Source organism: Haliaeetus albicilla, chromosome 16, assembly GCF_947461875.1.
Source record: "Haliaeetus albicilla chromosome 16, bHalAlb1.1, whole genome shotgun sequence".
In the NCBI taxonomy this organism is placed as follows: Eukaryota; Metazoa; Chordata; class Aves; order Accipitriformes; family Accipitridae; genus Haliaeetus; species Haliaeetus albicilla.
In genome coordinates this window covers 24,668,843-24,685,206 of record NC_091498.1, presented here as the reverse complement: position 1 = coordinate 24,685,206, position 16,364 = coordinate 24,668,843, and the positions used below count along the sequence as shown (strand labels likewise).

General features: G+C 49.6%; 1 protein-coding gene across 18 annotated transcripts in view; it reads right to left on the bottom strand.

Annotated features, from left to right (window-relative positions):
• Positions 1–5,046: 5,046 nt before the first annotated feature.
• The window catches only part of PAX6 (paired box 6), a 25,621-nt gene continuing 14,303 nt past the window's right edge, over positions 5,047–16,364 (bottom strand). For 6 of the 18 annotated variants that reach the window (XM_069803988.1, XM_069803990.1, XM_069804005.1 and 3 more), the window contains 9 exons: positions 15,554–15,595; positions 15,245–15,460; positions 14,525–14,690; positions 9,871–10,029; positions 8,954–9,036; positions 8,551–8,701; positions 8,313–8,428; positions 6,097–6,247; positions 5,047–5,237 (listed from right to left, as the gene is read on the bottom strand). In XM_069803988.1, coding sequence (XP_069660089.1) covers positions 5,152–5,237; positions 6,097–6,247; positions 8,313–8,428; positions 8,551–8,701; positions 8,954–9,036; positions 9,871–10,029; positions 14,525–14,690; positions 15,245–15,460; positions 15,554–15,595 — 1,170 coding nt within the window. In that variant the 3' untranslated portion in view covers positions 5,047–5,151. The remainder of the gene's footprint in view (positions 5,238–6,096; positions 6,248–8,312; positions 8,429–8,550; positions 8,702–8,953; positions 9,037–9,870; positions 10,030–14,524; positions 14,691–15,244; positions 15,461–15,553; positions 15,596–16,364) is intronic. The other 12 variants (XM_069803997.1, XM_069803999.1, XM_069803992.1 and 9 more) reach the window with 8 other exon arrangements.

The following is a 16,364-nucleotide window of genomic DNA, read 5'->3' as shown; positions in this document are numbered from 1 at the left end:
TAGTCATCAGAGATTCACAGTGAAACTTAAGGGAGAGCAGGTTTCGTGGGGACTTTTCTCTAAAGGGCCATCTTCAAAAGAAACAACAGGGATTCTGGCAGCTGGAGGTTTCATGAAAATCTGTCACACGTCAGCTGTACCTGTTAAAAGACTGATCAAATGGTTTAATTCCTTTGAGGTTTCATTTCTGCAGCACTTAGGAAAACACCTTCCTCTTCCACACAATTGCTATTGAAAACTATCTTAGGATAGTAAACTATCCTAAGCAAGCTACCCTAAGTAACTGTCTGCTGATACATGGGGGGTTTCGTTCTTTACATCTAAGAGAACATTAGGGGAGGAATTAATTTAAAATATGTTCTAAAGCAAGGAACTTGCCAACCTGGCTCCTATCCAAACTGTACTATATTTACTACCACGCGTCTCGTGCAGATTGCTCCATCCTCCGCTATTTTCTTTAAGAACTACTAAAAAGATAACATATGTGAGAGACTTGCCTATCGGTCTCCAGCAGGAATCCAAAGGGAGCTATATTCCATGCTTTATTTTCCGCCCAAAGAGGAGGAACGTTTCTTCTGCCTCTACCATGCCGGGCAGGGCAGGGGCTTCAGCCAGAGACGTGCTCCTGCGGCTGCCTTCTCTCCACAGCAAGACACGGAAATACTCCCTGTCCGAACAAGACCAAAAAGCCATCACAGACTCTACTCTCACATCTGTAATTCATATGCCTATTTCTAAGGGGGGGTGCCAATCACACTTTTGATTACAAACAAGTCTGCGGGAGATCATTAAGCAAACAGGTGTCTTGTCAAAGAAGAATTACTTAAAAAGAAGATGTTACAGCGTTCCCAGAGCAGAAGAGCCTTATCAGCTGCACACGGAGCAATGCTCAACTGCTGAAGCTGAGGACAAGAGCAAATGGAAACAAGCTGAAAAAAAAAGAAAAAAGAATGATACATATTCAGTTTTCCTAGTGCTGTTTATACCATGGAAATGCAGAACAAATTGAAACCTTAGCATAACTCTAAACCTGCACATATTACCCAGAGAAAATAAGATAATATATTTTAGTCAGTAATACCAGAAAAATCAACTGAAAAAAAAGCCAGACACCTTTGGCCATGGAAAGTGAATGAAATAGGACTACCAATGGCTGGAAAGCCTGGGGGAGGCGATGTGCGTTATCAGTCCCAGGTTGTTCTTTGCAACTGCAATCTTGCCCCCAAAGATGAATCCCAGGCTGCCTAAAGTAAACCAGCCTACAGGGGCATTTTGCTCACTTTGTAAATAAAAACCTAGCTAAAAAAGAAGTGGCGAAATCCCCTTTCTGTGTTACAGCCTGGGTGAGAAAGCAGCTCTTTCTTGCCTCCTGGAGCAGGGCACACGCTGACTCGTGCTTACCTTTTAAAAATGATTAAACCCGGTATCTGCGCGGCGCGAGGCAGTTCCAACACGTATGTCACCGCGTGCATGTCTGCTTCACCATCAGCATGTATGGCTCATCATCTGTCTGCTCTGAACAATAACTGTTAGGTTAGCAGCCTTTTCACTTGTAAATGTAAATATTGTATCTAGAACACAATATTTGAAATACAAAATACAGTGTTATTAAGACAGCGCTCACACATCAATTCTTGTGTGACTATAATTTGTGAAATGCCTTAGGAGGGGCTTATAAATAAAGTATAAGGTGTTATTATGAAATACATTTTAACCAAATGCACAGAAATGTCTCTTTCCTGTTGAAATCAATAGCAAAACTCCCACTAATTTCAGTGGTAAAAAGCGGAGACCCTTGGAAATTGCTGTGCTACGCTGAGCAATGTATTACAGCAGATTTCAGTCTTCGTATATAATACAGCTCTAGAAGAAGAAAGGGGATGAAAACGGGTATTAGAGGCTGCTCGGAGCACGCTGAAGATTTTCATTTCCCACCTCCGCGGCTGGTAGCGGTGGCGAGGCAGCACCTCCCCACGCGGCCGCGCGCGACCCCCTCGCCCGTTGGCGGCGGCGCTCCGAGCCCAGTTGGGCGCTGGGGCTGCTCCGGGGCCTCACCTGGCCCCCAGCAAGCGACCGACCAGGAGCTGGCACCGGTGCTCAGGCGTGGGAGCCCCTGCACGCTCGGCCCCGCGCCCCGACCCGCCCCGGGGGGCTGCGGACGCGACGTGCGGTGCGAGGCTGCCCGTAACCCGCAGAGCCCCCGGCGCGCGCGGCGGCAGCTCTTCGAGGCAAGCAACGCTCCGGGGACCGAATGCCCTAACTTCTTCCCGACGCGTAGCCGGCCAGGGACTTTTCCCCGGCGACCTCCTTCCACAGGGCACGATAACGAAGCAGCGAGCCAGAAATGTCTCCTCTCCGCCACGGCTAGCTAGCCTGTCACCCAAATAAGCTCGAGGTCCGTCCGCGCACGCAACCGCTTTGTAGCATTGCTGCGACTGCAGAGGTGCGGGGCTGCGGAAGGCTGCAGCCCCGCAGCACGGCCTGCCCTGAAGAAGGCTTCGGAAGGGGTGTAGAGGGCTGGCGATGGCTCGATGGAGGCCACCGGCGGCTGGACCACGGGCGGTGGAGCTGCAAGGCCAGGAAAACCCGGGAAGGGCAGGCAAGAGCTACGGGGAGCTGCCTCTGTCCGCGTATCGGCACCTGCAGAAACGGCAACCACGGCACAAAAGCTCTCGGGGGAGGAAGGGATGGGAAGCTCATTTCCATTTCTGTTTGAGCAGAAGTTGGCATTTAGATAACAAACTACATTAGTAGGTATAAACATGCTAAGTGGCTATATAAATGCTGGGTTTGTACCTGTAATTAATTGTTGCCAGAATCGATTTAGCTATGCGAGAAGGGGCCTGCCTATTGTGGTGTTTAATGCGATCTATCCGTATCCTATACATATATAACGCACATGTGCATGTCTGATAAAAATATATATTAAAAAAAAAACAAACCCACGTTTCATTCATATTTGCCAATGGATGGCTTCCAGGTAATTAAAACTACTTAATGCTGCTATAATGAATATAGTTACAACTGACCAGTATCAATTAAAAAGAAAGATTTTAATCTAATGTTTTTGCACATTTTTGCTTGCTTTGGGCTCTTGGTTTTATTAACTAGCGTCTCGTGCTTTGAGCAAAGCTGCTCTTTGTCCCTAAAGGATTCGGAGTTTACGTGCGTTTAATCTCGTCTGCAGCGTTGCGACTACCTCAGCACCACAACTCTGCTACTCCGAGTTTACAGTGAAGCGTTATCTGCAGTGACAAATATGCCGAAAGGAAAACATAACCAGCCTAGATAGTATCTTTGCTTTACAAAGGCTGCTTGTGATGCCTGTGCTTTGACTCAAAACTCCCCGCGCATTGGCTTTTTAATCATGAGATCCCTTTTTCAGCACAGCATCACGAGTAACAACTGCACCACAATGAGCCAGCTTCATAGATATGGGAATGTTTAGATTTCCCTGCCAGTGACTAAAGGCCTTTAGCTTTCACTAGCCAGTCCCAGCTCACATTGTTGTTGCCTGTTGATTTGTCTTCTCTCATTATTCCTTGACATGCAGCTCTCCACCCACGCCCACACTAACAACCCTCACACAAAGCGCATTGAGGTATTAACCAGGTTACAAGTTCAATGGAAAATTACACTAAGATTGTGCTGTGTGGCAATATAAAGGGATGGTATTCACTCTCCCAAAGAGCCTGTTAAAAACACAGCTGTTTTTTTTTCTTTTTAAGCATCCTAACAAAAACAATTTTTAAAAGTCAGGCACGTATATTTGTGTGTACGTGTCTATACGTACTTTATGTATAATTACGACAGATAGACGCAGGCGTGCATCACGTCTCCGCCACTGACTGGCACGATGCAAACTCCCCGCTGGAAATTCTGCTGGATTCTGGAGTTCATTTAGAGCATCCCCAGAAATCCGAGCTAAATAAACAACCTCCTCCTGCTCTCAGCTGCAATTAGATACGTGAACCTATCTTCTTTTTGTTAGCCCAAATTACAGGCTGGTCGAAGGGCTGAAAGTCTATAAAAACGTTTCTTAAGAATCCCTCCTTATTGAAAACTGAAAATAAATTCAAAATAAAACTTAATGAGATTAACCTAGCACAGTAACAAAATTTGCAACACCACACTATAAGGTTAAAAAGAAAATAGTATAATAAAGGAAATACAAAGGCTTTGGCATGGTTTTTACAATCAACAATGGTTAATTTTGATATGTAGTTGTGAACAACTTCAAAACACTTAAGTTTAAAACTCTTGCAAGCACTTTTAATTGATTAGGAATGAATTCTAGATGCACAAAAATGATTGGACTGTGAACAGTAGTACAACTATATCTAAGAACAATTAACTCTTGCCGACCAAAAAGAAACGTATGATGCATGAAAATGTGTATAAAACATCTATAGAATATTCTTGTCAAATATAAATGAAATTAACTTTATTATAGAAATCATTCTGGGAGATTTCTAGGGAAGACAAATACTTACATTTCGACATAAAACAAATTGGATTATATCGAAGACACAATCTACCTTTTATCTATCAAACTCTTTTCTTCATCGAAGTTCTCTCTTAACCCCTGTTTGCACATAGCTTCAGCCGTTAACAACCTTTGGAAATACCAACAGATATTTTTCTTACATAAATCTAGTGCGTATTGTTCCAGGTTTAATTATATGCAATGGAATGATACAAACTTGGAACGTCAATCCATAATCTATGAACAGATTGGTAGAAGTATTCGATATATCTTGATAAAACTCTTAAATTCGTGGCAAAGCTTGTTGATCATGGCTTCTTTTTTTTTTTCCTTTTCTTTTTTTTTTTTAAACAACTTCATGACCAACACAGATCAAACATCCATCCAGTCTACATTGTTCTTTTTTTTTTTCATTATAACATACAAATGCCCATTTACAAATAATACACCAAAATGAATAAAAGTTTGGATACCAAAATGAAGATTTGTTCCAACTGATATAATGCCTTCAGTGTACAAAGGTCCATGTGAAAGTCTTTTCCATGTGTTACAGCATAGGGCACAGTTGCAGTACAGAAGTACTCTGAGAGCCATTCTTCCTTTATAAAATACTGCTGAACATCCAACTGTTGTCCATATAGTCATTTACGGAATTAACACATGTTTTACTGTAATCTTGGCCAGTATTGAGACATATCAGGTTCACTGCCAGGAACTTGAACTGGAACTGACACTCCAGGGGAAATGAGACCTGAAAATTGAGGGGGAAAATGGATATTTTAGTTTTTCTATACATATCACAATTTTTGCTTTACAGTTTCACAGATACGTGCTTGTATTCCAGTAAGTATTAAATCGCACCATCTAGCAGCCTGCAGAATCGGGTGGGGGGTGGGGGGTATATTTTAAAAACCTATGCACATCTCACTGATTTGTTGTTATAAATAAACTGTCATGCTTTGAGACAAATGCCAGAGCCTCGGCTCATTTGTATCGGTTGGGAATTCAGCCCAAAATACACTGAACATTTCTATTCTTTACAAATGTGTCTGTCTTGCTCCTGCTTATGCTGACACTTGCCCTTTTTTACTCTGTTTTGCCTTCTTATGCATAGGTTAGTATTTCTACAGGTTACCTGCCTTTTCAATAACTTCAAATCTTTAGCAAAAAATAGCCTCTGACACAGACGTGGTAAAAACACACCCAGTCCCGCAAACACTTTCACGTACACTTAACTTCACAGGTGTATCTCTGCTGAAATTTAACAGTGAAATAAATGCTGCTTTAGAAATTAATTATACAGGGAAGATTTTGCGGGATGAGGGCCTCGTGAAGAGCTTTCCACTGTACCACAATTCAAACGCCACCTCTGCTAATCAGCTGTCTTTCATCTATCCCTCCAGCAGCAGCTTAAAAATCAGACTTTCTGCTCTAGCCCGCGAGGTTATACATTTTCATCTTCTGCACGGTTCGGCAGCTACTAAACCCGACAGAAAGACCTCTCCCGGCGATGGGGAGAGACTTCTCCCAGCGAACACATGCGAAAACCCGACGGCCGGAGCAAGGAAGCCGCGCTGGCAGAAAAGCGGGGGGAGCGCGGGGCCACTCACCTGTGGAAGTGGTGCCAGAGGTGCCCATCGGCTGGCTGTTCATGTGTGTCTGCATGTGAGGAGGGGTGTATGTATCATAGCTCCGTCCATTCACCGATGGACTGGTGGGCAGCATGCAAGAGTAGGAGGAGGTCTGGCTGGGTACCGGGGGCTATGAGAGCAAAGGACAAAAAGAGCGTTAAGTATTGGCCAAGGTAAACACGGCCTTACGCTCTTCTGGAGGGATGTGCCAGCCCTCAGAAGCAGCGCGCACAAGCAAAAACAAGCTTCAGTTTCAAATTCGGGGAACTGGATGCAAAGCCCTGTTTAGGAGCTCAACCAAGCAGCCTCTTCCCAGAGGTTCTTGGTCTACAGAAACAACATGGACGGTCACCGGTGCCTTTTCAGGCGCGCTTGGCGAGCAGATCCCTCCATCTAGATGCTAAGGAAGGTGTTGCACACCTAAGCGAAGGAAGCAAAGCCTGAGCGCCGCCCTTGTTTGTGCTTATGTAGAAGAAAGATGTCTCGTGCCATTTGCAGCCAGAGACAGGGCTGGCATCTTATGTCACATTTGGCGATGTAGCTAAAAACTATCAGGGGTGTAACTAAAAATTACTCCACTGAGGCACACGGGCTGGTCCTGCACCTGCAAGCTTGTTGCAATACACACAGATGATGTGTGGGTTTGGGGTGACGTACGTTGATCCCCCTTCAGAGCCTCGGTGACCCCAAACCCACGCATCCGTGTGTGTTGATCCCCCACCAGAGCCACAGTCACCCCAAGCCCATGCCAGCAGCATCCCAGGAGACCAGACATCTCCATTTACCTAAACTCCAACCCCTAAAACCCCATCTGCCGGGGGGGGAGAGCAGCTGGGGGCAGGGGCTGAGGGATGGCACGGTGCCGGGGGGGACCCCGCTCTGGGGTGCTGGGGGAGTGGGGACCGGTGCAGCCGCAACATGGGGAGGCACTGGGGGGGGGCAGGAGGCAGGATGAGTAATTCCCACTCCAAGCGCACGAGACTCAACACGTCTGCACATATTTCCTCCGTCTGCATGTCCCTGACACGCCATCTCCAAAAATACTGACAGCCTCGCTCGCTTAAGCACACACGCTGTGCTCTGGGAGAACCAGCAACACACCGCGCATCCGCAGAGAGATGCCGACGGTTCGGCTGCCAAATCTGCCGCTCCGACATCGCGTGGCCATCACATCGTGGTGGCCACGTAGGCAGGACTTTCCAGAGCGGCTCACGCATGCCAGGTCCCTGCCCAGGAGCCTGGCAGTGAATCAGGGGCCTCCTGCTTTCCCAAGGGTCCCCTCCTGTATCAGCCTTTTGATCTTTTGTCATCTGCTCTCAGCCCGCTGCCGGGAACGGCACCGCCGGCCTCCAACGTCACGAAATAGCGACCTAGCCAACGTCATTTCTTTCCGCGGACTTGCGAGACTCTAACTTTATTTGGTTAATTTTGGTTCAGCAATTAGTAACATAGTAATTGCCGCAGCGAAGGAGTCAGGCTCTCTAATCTGCTCGCCTGTCTCCAGCAGTGGTCAATGCTGCGCGCCTCAGACAAAGCTGTAAAACTCCCGTAATTGGCCAGCACCTTCCTAGGCCAACCCCACCATTAAAAAAGGAGGAATTTTGCATCTGAAAGGTCTATAGAAACAGACCCCAAAGGAATAGATTTCTTCCTAACCCAGCTGGTGATCAGCTAATGCTTTCAGGCATGAGGATTGACAGCTCTTGCAATTCTGGCTTAGCTGGCATAACCACTGATGCTAATCACATCCTTCCCTCTCTCAGGTGTTCCTAATGTGCTGCCGCCACATTACCTACACCGAGAAGGTCGGATCCCTCCAGCAGCTCATTCGGGCAGCAGTTTCCATAATACTGCACCAGTGAGTTCCATAGGTTAACCGTGGGGTTTTTCCCCAAAAAGGTTTTTTTCATCCCAGATTTGTTGCCTCGTAAATTTGAGAATCTCTCTTTTTTAAAATTCAGGAAAAGTGCTTGTTGAGCACCGGGCCTTACAGTGCCCTTTCCCTTGTGATTCTCCCAAATAGAGCATCTTTTCAGATGCTGGGGAAGCCTTTGCTGCCGGTTTCCCCGCAGCGTGGTTTGGGTCCGTAACTCCCCCGCCCTGCGGAGGAAGGGTCCCCACCCACGCTCCCGCACACCCCCGGGGCTGCCGAGTCCCGAGGGAGCGTCGTGTCGCGGCGACGGCACCGGACTTACTTGCATAGGCAGGTTGTTGGCCATGGTGAAACTAGGCATGGGCGGCAGCGCGCTGTACGTGTTTGTGAGCGCCGTGTCCGTTCTGCCCAACATGGAACCTGATGTGAAAGAGGAAACTATAATAGAATAGACAGATAGACGAACACATTAGTTTAAACACCATTACAATTGGCGACACAGTCTCAGAGTCTCATTTTCCCAAGAGGATGGAGGAACGTGAGCGGGTTGGTGGCATTACCGGGGGTGGTCGGTTGCGGGATCGGCTGGTAAACGCTTGTGCTGAAACTACTACTGATGGGAATGTGGCTGGGAGTGTTGCTGGCTTGTCTCCGCTGGTTCCTCAGCTTCTCTTCCCTTCTCCACTTGGCCCTTCTGTTAGAAAACCACACCTGAAAATACAGCGTTTGAGAGACGTGAATGAGCTTACAAGGACCTCCCCCACCTAACTCAAGGCTGTGCTGGTGGAAAGCTGGCTTGCAGCGCAGCAAAGCAGCGCGCAAAAGCAGACCCCAGCTGCCATGACTTTCCTGAAGGAGGAGAGTAAATAGGGGCTGCCCTGTGCTTTGAGAAGCCAGGAATAACAAAACTAGAATAGTAATAGCAAAAATAATAATAGTCATAATTGCACAGCAACTCAGTACCTGTATCCTTGCTTCAGGCAGGTCTATTTTAGCAGCTAGTCTCTCCCTTGCAAACACATCGGGATAGTGGGTCCTCTCAAATTCTGCAGAAGGAAATAGGGTTGCATTATTTGCAAAGATTTAATGTGGCCGACCGTAAAGTCAGAGTTGTTCCTGCGCTGCCTATGCTCTAAATGCTCTTAAGAAACATCGCTGTATAGGCAAAGCTGGGCTTTCTCTGCGTGTGTGTGTGTGTGTTAGGAAGGAGGACGCCTTGCCTGCTGGGGAATATCGCTAAGGGGGTAGGCAGGCTTGGGCGCAATGCTGCATCCTTCAAGAAGCAGTGAGGGCTTCTGCCTCCGCTGAGGGGGTCCCCAAGGCAGCTCTGACCCTGTCACCAAGAAGCGAAATGGCACGTCGCTGAATAACAGCAGAAAATAAGAACAAAGATGCGCAGCGGGTCAGAGGCGAGGTGCGCCCGGGCCGGCCAGGGAAAAGGGCACCTGCTCCCAAGCCCCAGGCAGCGGCAGCGCTGGGGACGGGAGCGACCGGGGGGCCAGGCACAGAGGGCTCTGCCAGCCCCAGCTGCCTGCCTTCGCCTTCCCGGCGTACAGCAGCGCGGCCCGGCCGCGGCACAGTCGGCGGGAGGAAATTTGTCCCCGGTGAGGGCAGCCCAGAGCGTAACGATGTTTCGGTATGACCTGTGCCCTGAGTACCTTCCCTTTGAAAGGCTTTTAACGGCTTTTGGGTGCATATCGCAGCCCTCGATGAATATTTGGAGCTCACTGAATAAAAGAGCACGGAGGGAGCCACGGACTTAGAAAAATATCCATATATACATAAGGCACGTGAATGCCATGCTTCTGTTCAGCTCTTAATATAGCCGGGGCACATTTTGCTCTTCTCTCCTGCTCCAGCCCTAGGAAAATGTCACTCACCTTTCTCAAGGGCTTCGATTTGCTCTTGAGTAAAGGATGTCCTATTTCTCTGCAGCTTTCTTTTCAGCTGGAGTCTCATTTGGGCCTCATCTGAATCTTCTCCATTAGAGCTGATGGAGTTGGTGTTTTCCCCTCCTCCCTCCTGTTGCGGACAGCCATCTGCAGAACCGAGAGTCGGAAAGTGAAACGCAGGTACCCTTGTTTTAAGATCCCTATCAGAGACATAACGCGATTGGGAACAAGTTCGGCCATGTTTGCTGACACCCTCCCTTAAAAACGTCTCGGGTATCAAAGCAAGGTTGCGCTAACGACACGGGTAACAGGGAAACATTTCAGTTTCCAGCGTTATCGTAAACATCGGAGATGAGGCATTGCGATCGCCTGGTCTTAATTTCATTTTGTTTTTCCTCTGGAATAAAACCTGCATAAAAATACTTTCCCCTGAAAGCGATTCTTTCCGTGAATCGCTGCCGAAGTGCCATGGCAGTCTCCTCTGCCTGCTGCATTTATTTACCTATTGCTATATTTAAAATAGTGCTGTTCGGTATTTCAGATTATCTATAATCAGTAATTCCTATCTAATCAATTAGATGTTGATAGGTTTGCAGAAAATGCTATTAAGAAACCAAACCAAGCTTGTAATCTTTTTTAAAAAATATTTATCCAGTTTTTATTTGAATTCTGCACAGTCAATTTCATTTTAAAGGTTGTGAATTTAGAAGTGCCTGCATTGTTCTGCAGTTTTATTCAACTATTGTATGAGTGTGCATTGCCTTGACACCTATTACTGAGCACAGCTGTAATTATATCATCACCAAGAACAGGCTATAATTGCTGAAAATGGAATTTTATATTTAGATAAAAGGACTGTCCATTCTTTGTAATGTGTTGCACCAGAGAAAAGTAAGATTTCTTTTAAAATTTTAACATGTAATTTTAAAAGAAATAGTAGCGAGTTCACTAACTAGCTAAATACGCTCTTCTGCAGCTGAACGTTTGGCATATCATTTAAGCGGTACATTCTTAATTAGGGCATTTCCACCACTTTTGATGCAATTTCTGGCAGTGAGCAGGGGCAAAGTTTCACCACGCTCCGCTTTCGGGCGGTCGCAAGGACGCGTCCCAGGTCCGGCCGGCTTTTGCGGGGCCTTGCGGGCGCCGTAGGCCGCGGCGGGTGAGACAAGCGGACCTTGCTGTCGAGGCGGAGAAGTCGTCGTCCCTAAATTAGCTCTCCCTCTCCTTTCAAAGCATATTTTTCGAGGCGTTTTGATGTTGCATAAAGGGGGAGACGGGACGAGGGACGCACGGGCTACTTATGCTAATTCCCTTGAAAAGTTACGCCAAAAATAAAGAGCGACGCTCCCGCGACATCCTTTAAATATTGTGGGAAATCAACTTTAAAGTAATATCATTTATAATCGGCGAACAATGGCCCCGGCCTTCAAAGCTCGGGGGGGATTGTGACAGGGTCTGGTGGGACCCTTTCAACCACTTTGAAATGTTTTAAAACCCGAACTTTCTCCCCCATTTAAACACGGGGATTCAGCGGCCGTGGTCACCATATGGGCGGCCGCAGCCCCATTGAGGCGGCCGGCGGCGGGTGAATAGCCGGGCTGGGGCGGGGGGGGGGGGGGGGGGGGTTGGTTGGGGGGGTGGTGGCGAGGGGGGGCCGCCTTTCAGGCCCGACACAAAGCCGCCCAGCCCGGGGAAGGCGGCGGCGGCGGCGGGGCAGCCGCCCTGCCAAGCGCTGGTGGCAGCGCCGGGGGCCGAGCCCGCCCGCCGCGGGGGCCGCCGTCTAACCTCCGCCACCGCCCTCATCCATCACTGTCCGCACCGCCCGCACCGCCGCCGACCGGGCAGGCAGCGGGGACGGGGGGGGGGGGCGAAAGGGGGGGGGGGGAGCCGGCCGAAGGCGACGGGGACGGCCGGTTCTCGCCCGCCGCCGCGCACGTCGGGGCTGGGGCGGGGGGGGGGGCGGGCAGCGCGGCCGGGCTCCGCCGGGGAGCGGGGGGGAGACCCGCGGGGCCGCGGCCGCCCTCCCCAGTGCCAGCACCACCCCCCCGCTTATTTTCAAACTTTTCAAGTCACTTTTTTTTTTTTTTTGGTTTTTTGGCAACCTCGTCTCCGGGCGCTCCCCATCTGCCCCCAAAGCTTTGAGCCAGCTAAAAGTTTCACCTAAACTCGCTTATCATCATTTAAAAGCCCCGCGCCGGACAGTTGAGAGATCTTCTTTTTAGAAGGTCCCCCCCCGCTTTTTGGGGTTGTTGTTTTTTTTTTAAAAAAAAACACTAAAAGGAGCGATCTCAATAGGGCTGTTCCACCTTCCAGACCTAATCCGTAAGAAAGCGAGTGAATGTCCGTCCCTATTATCCTATAGCCAGACCATCTGACGCTGGGTATAGGATTTGTTTCCTGGAAAAAAAAAAAAAAAAAAGAAAAAAAAAGACGCTGGGAAATAAAATCATTCCTTAGTTTCTTAGTGTCTTAATCAGTGAGGCGGAAAACAAGCAAAAAAAGATAGCAAACCAATTGCGGCACCTCTCAGCTATAGAGCTGGGATCAAAACATTGTAGCATCTGTTGAAAGAGAAAGTGTCTAAATCCTATAGAAGGCTTTAGTCTCATAAGGGGGGGGGGGGGGGGAGATAAGAAACAGTGTCTCGGTGATCCCTAAAACCACTAAATCACTGGAGAATTTCTCCCGGATAGAGATGTCTCTTTTTGTTCTGTCAGCCCTCATGTATCCATTATTTTATTCACTGCTGCATGGCGTTTATCAGATTGAGACCATATTTGTACCCCTCTGAGACCTAACCTCGCCTTATGCTTTTTGAGTAATGGACTCTTAAAATCCAGCAACATACCCCTGCAAGGGAAAAACATCAGAGGGAGCATGAATATTCCAGAGGAAATCCATTTTATTAATTTTAATTTTGCCATGCGGATGCTTTAAGTGCCTGCCTGCCTCCCCCTCGCCTCTCCTGCCCGCTCAACACACGCACCCCCGCTCCGCGCCCCTCCGCGCCGCTCCGCGCCTCTTTATTTTGGTTACGACTGGGGAACGGGCTCCCGGGCTCCTCCCGCCCCGGCACCCTCCTGCTCCCCCGCGGAAACTGCGCTCACCCCCACGCCGCGGGGAGGGGTCACCGCAAGCCCCCAGCAGCTCCACCGACCCCCCCACGCCGTGTCCGTGTCCCGTCCCCCCCCAGACACAGGCGCCTCCGCCGCAGCGCTGGGGCGGCCGAGGGCCGCCCGGCCCCAGGTGCGCCCGCACCGCACCCGCGCAAACCGCGCGGAGCTGGGCCCGGCGACTCCGCGGGGGGGGGGGGGGGGGGGGGAGCCTAAATTTCTCCATTTAACGCCTTTTCTAACAAAAAAAAAAAAAAAAAAAAAGAAAAAAACAGCCACCGACGGGAACGGAGGGAGCCCGGGCCGTTCGGAGCCGCACGGGCGGAAAGTGCGCTCCCCTCCGCCGCGCACCGCTCCGCGGGTTGGCTCTCGGGTGCGGGGCAGGGAAGGAAGGCGGCGGAGCCCCGGGCCGGCCCGGGATACCGGCAGCGGGGGCAGGGGCAGCCCCGCAGGTAGGGGCGAGCCGGTGGGGTCCGAGGGGGCACGGTGGGGCAAAAGCAAACGAAAGCCCCAACCGACCAAAAAAACCCCCCAGCCACACCGAAGCGGGGGTGGGGGGGGAAGCGAGGGCTCCGCTCTATCTTTCTAGTGTCCTTCATAGATTGTTTTCTTCTCTTAAAACTGACATGTCTAATTGGCAAGCGGTGCCATATCGTGTCCAGAGGTCTCCTGTGGAACATTTCTACAGCTGTCTCCTTCAACTAGACGCTTATTCATGTCGCCTTAATGAGAAACAAAACGATCTCTAATGAGCAATTACATAGCGACAGAATTGTTCCCATAACAAATTCTTGCGTGTGACAGAAACATCCTTTGTACCAGATATTCCGCACACTGTTACCGATTTTTTTTTCCTCGCGGGGTGAAAACAAAAAGCAGGTTGTTGTATATAGACACCTCTTCTAAAGGAATGACCACAGCCAGGGAGAGAGCCGAGCCTCAACAGAGCCCGTATTCAAAAAGAAGCCATTAACCATCTTAAGTATGTAACGTAACATCCCATTATCCTTCATATTATCCCCTTGTCATGCCTACAACAAATACCTATTAATCTTCAGGATAAACAGTTTCCTATATTTACAAAGTTGTTTCGGGTCCATTGAGGAGGAACTATAATCAGCCCTACGGAGATAGTTACCGATCTCCCCGGCTCTGCAGACCCCGGCGCGGCCCGGGGCGCAGGAGCCCTCATTCCCGGGCCGATGGGCGACCTTCGGCACCGGCCCCGGAGCCCGCCCGGCCGCCGGCACCGCGGGTCTGGCAGCGGCGGCTCCCGGGCCACCCTGCCCTGCCCTGCCCGCCGGCGCCGGCACCGGCACCGGGGCTGGAAGCCCGCCCGGCCGCCCGGGGAAGAGGGTGGGGGGCGGCGGGCGGGACACCCTCAGCCGCTCTCCGGAGAAAATCGCCCACCGACCCCAGCACGGCGGCGGCGGGCGGGGAGGGGGCGAGGGGCACCCGCGGCGGGGCCGCCTCCGCCGGGGAGGGGGAGGCCGAGCCGGGCCGGGCCGGGCCGGGCCGTCCCTTACCTTGGGCGGGCTGCCCGGGTACCGAGGTGCCGGGGTACCAGCCGGGCCGGGTGCCCCAGGTCCCCGTCTGCCCGTTCAGCATCCTTAGCTTGTCGTACATCCCGTCGGCACCCATCTGTTGCTTTTCGCTAGCCAGGTTGCGTAGGACTCTGTTTATCGACGACACCTGGAAGGCAAAGGACAGGAAAGGCAATGGTAGTGCGGTAGCGCGCTCCCCGCGAGCCACCCGCGCAACCTCCGCGCCCCCCCTCCGCGCCCCCCGACCTGGGCGCAACTCAAGGGCTTCCCCGAGCGCCGGCTGCGCGCTGCGGCCGCCCCGCACCGCCGTGTCCCAGCCGCCCCGACTCGCTTACTGCTGGTGGTGGTGCAAACAAACAAACAAACCACGGGGGGGGGGGGGGGAGGAAAAAAAAAAAAAGCAAAAAAAAAAAAAAGCCCCAAACCCAACCCTGCAAAACCAGAGTGATGGCTTCGACTGATGCTCGCAGTCCTGAGGCGCCAGGCGCAGGGGTGACCCGCATGTTTTTATATTTTTTTTTTTTCCCCCTCCTTAAAGGCATTTGTCAGATTCTGTATGAAAAAATGCGTCTGACCCTGCCACATGCAAATGATGTGAACCTGCTATCCTCTCATCTGATATCAAAACAAAGGAAGCAGAGGCTCGCTACGGCTACCCAGCATTGTACACAGCACACAGGAAGGTTTTTTTCATGAACTTACACTGGGTATATTATCGTTGGTACAGACCCCCTCTGATAGTAATCTGTCTCGAATCTCCCACGCAAAGATGGAGGGGCACTCTCGTTTATACTGCGCTATTTTGCTTACAACTTCTGGAGTCGCTACTCTCGGTTTACTACCTCCGATTGCCCTGGGTCTGATGGAGCCAGTTTCGTAATACCTGCCCAAAATTTTACTCACACATCCATTCGACACCTGGATAGGGAAGCGGACAGAAAATCACATTATTAATAATTTCAAGACAAAAATAAAATTGTTTAAGTATGCATTAAACAATGACAAGCTTACGTTTTGATTGTCCAGCACTTGGACTTTTGCATCTGCATGGGTCTATAACACAAAAATATACCTTAAATGGTATGAGAACTTACTTAGAGAGTCTTTTTTTTTCTTTAAAAAAAAAAATACATTCGTGGCCCTACCCTCTACAAAAGTGATACTTTAAAAACATTTGGAAGGAAAAAAAAAATCTGGTCAAAACGTAATTCTTTTAGTATCAATGTTAAAATACGCCTTAAATGCGAACAATACCTAAGCCAGACTAGTCTCCATCGTCCTCACTGCTCTTAGACAGAGTACTTGCGGGGGACAGGGTGAGTGAGGGGTTAGCAAGACCTACATTTACAAAGTACCCCTGAGCTGCGCCAGATCGCGTTAGTGTCTCTAAAGACAGATTCCGGGCTAAAACAGCGTGGCTTTGAGGGGGTTTCTTTTTTTTTTTTTTTTTTCCGCTTTTTTTTTTTTCCGCTTTTTGGAAGAAAAAAAAGGTAAAATCAAAAACAAAAGCAGTAAGCCACGCCAAATGCATACAGATCTCACAAAATCATAAGTAAATACGGAGGGAAGGGAGGAAAGAGAGGAAACTGAAATTATGCCGAGCCGTATAATTCAGTTTATTACAGCAAACTAACTGTAACGAGAGTGCAGGTTATCACCGGATGGAAATAAAGGGGGAACCAACAACAACAAAAAAAATTTAAAAGCTTTTTAAAGGTAGAGAGAGAGAGATACACGCGTAGCGAGGTCTATTTGCAGCAGCAATCGAGATAAGCAGATGGATCGTTTTATTAGGCTGGAAGGCGGGTGGTGGTGGCGGTGA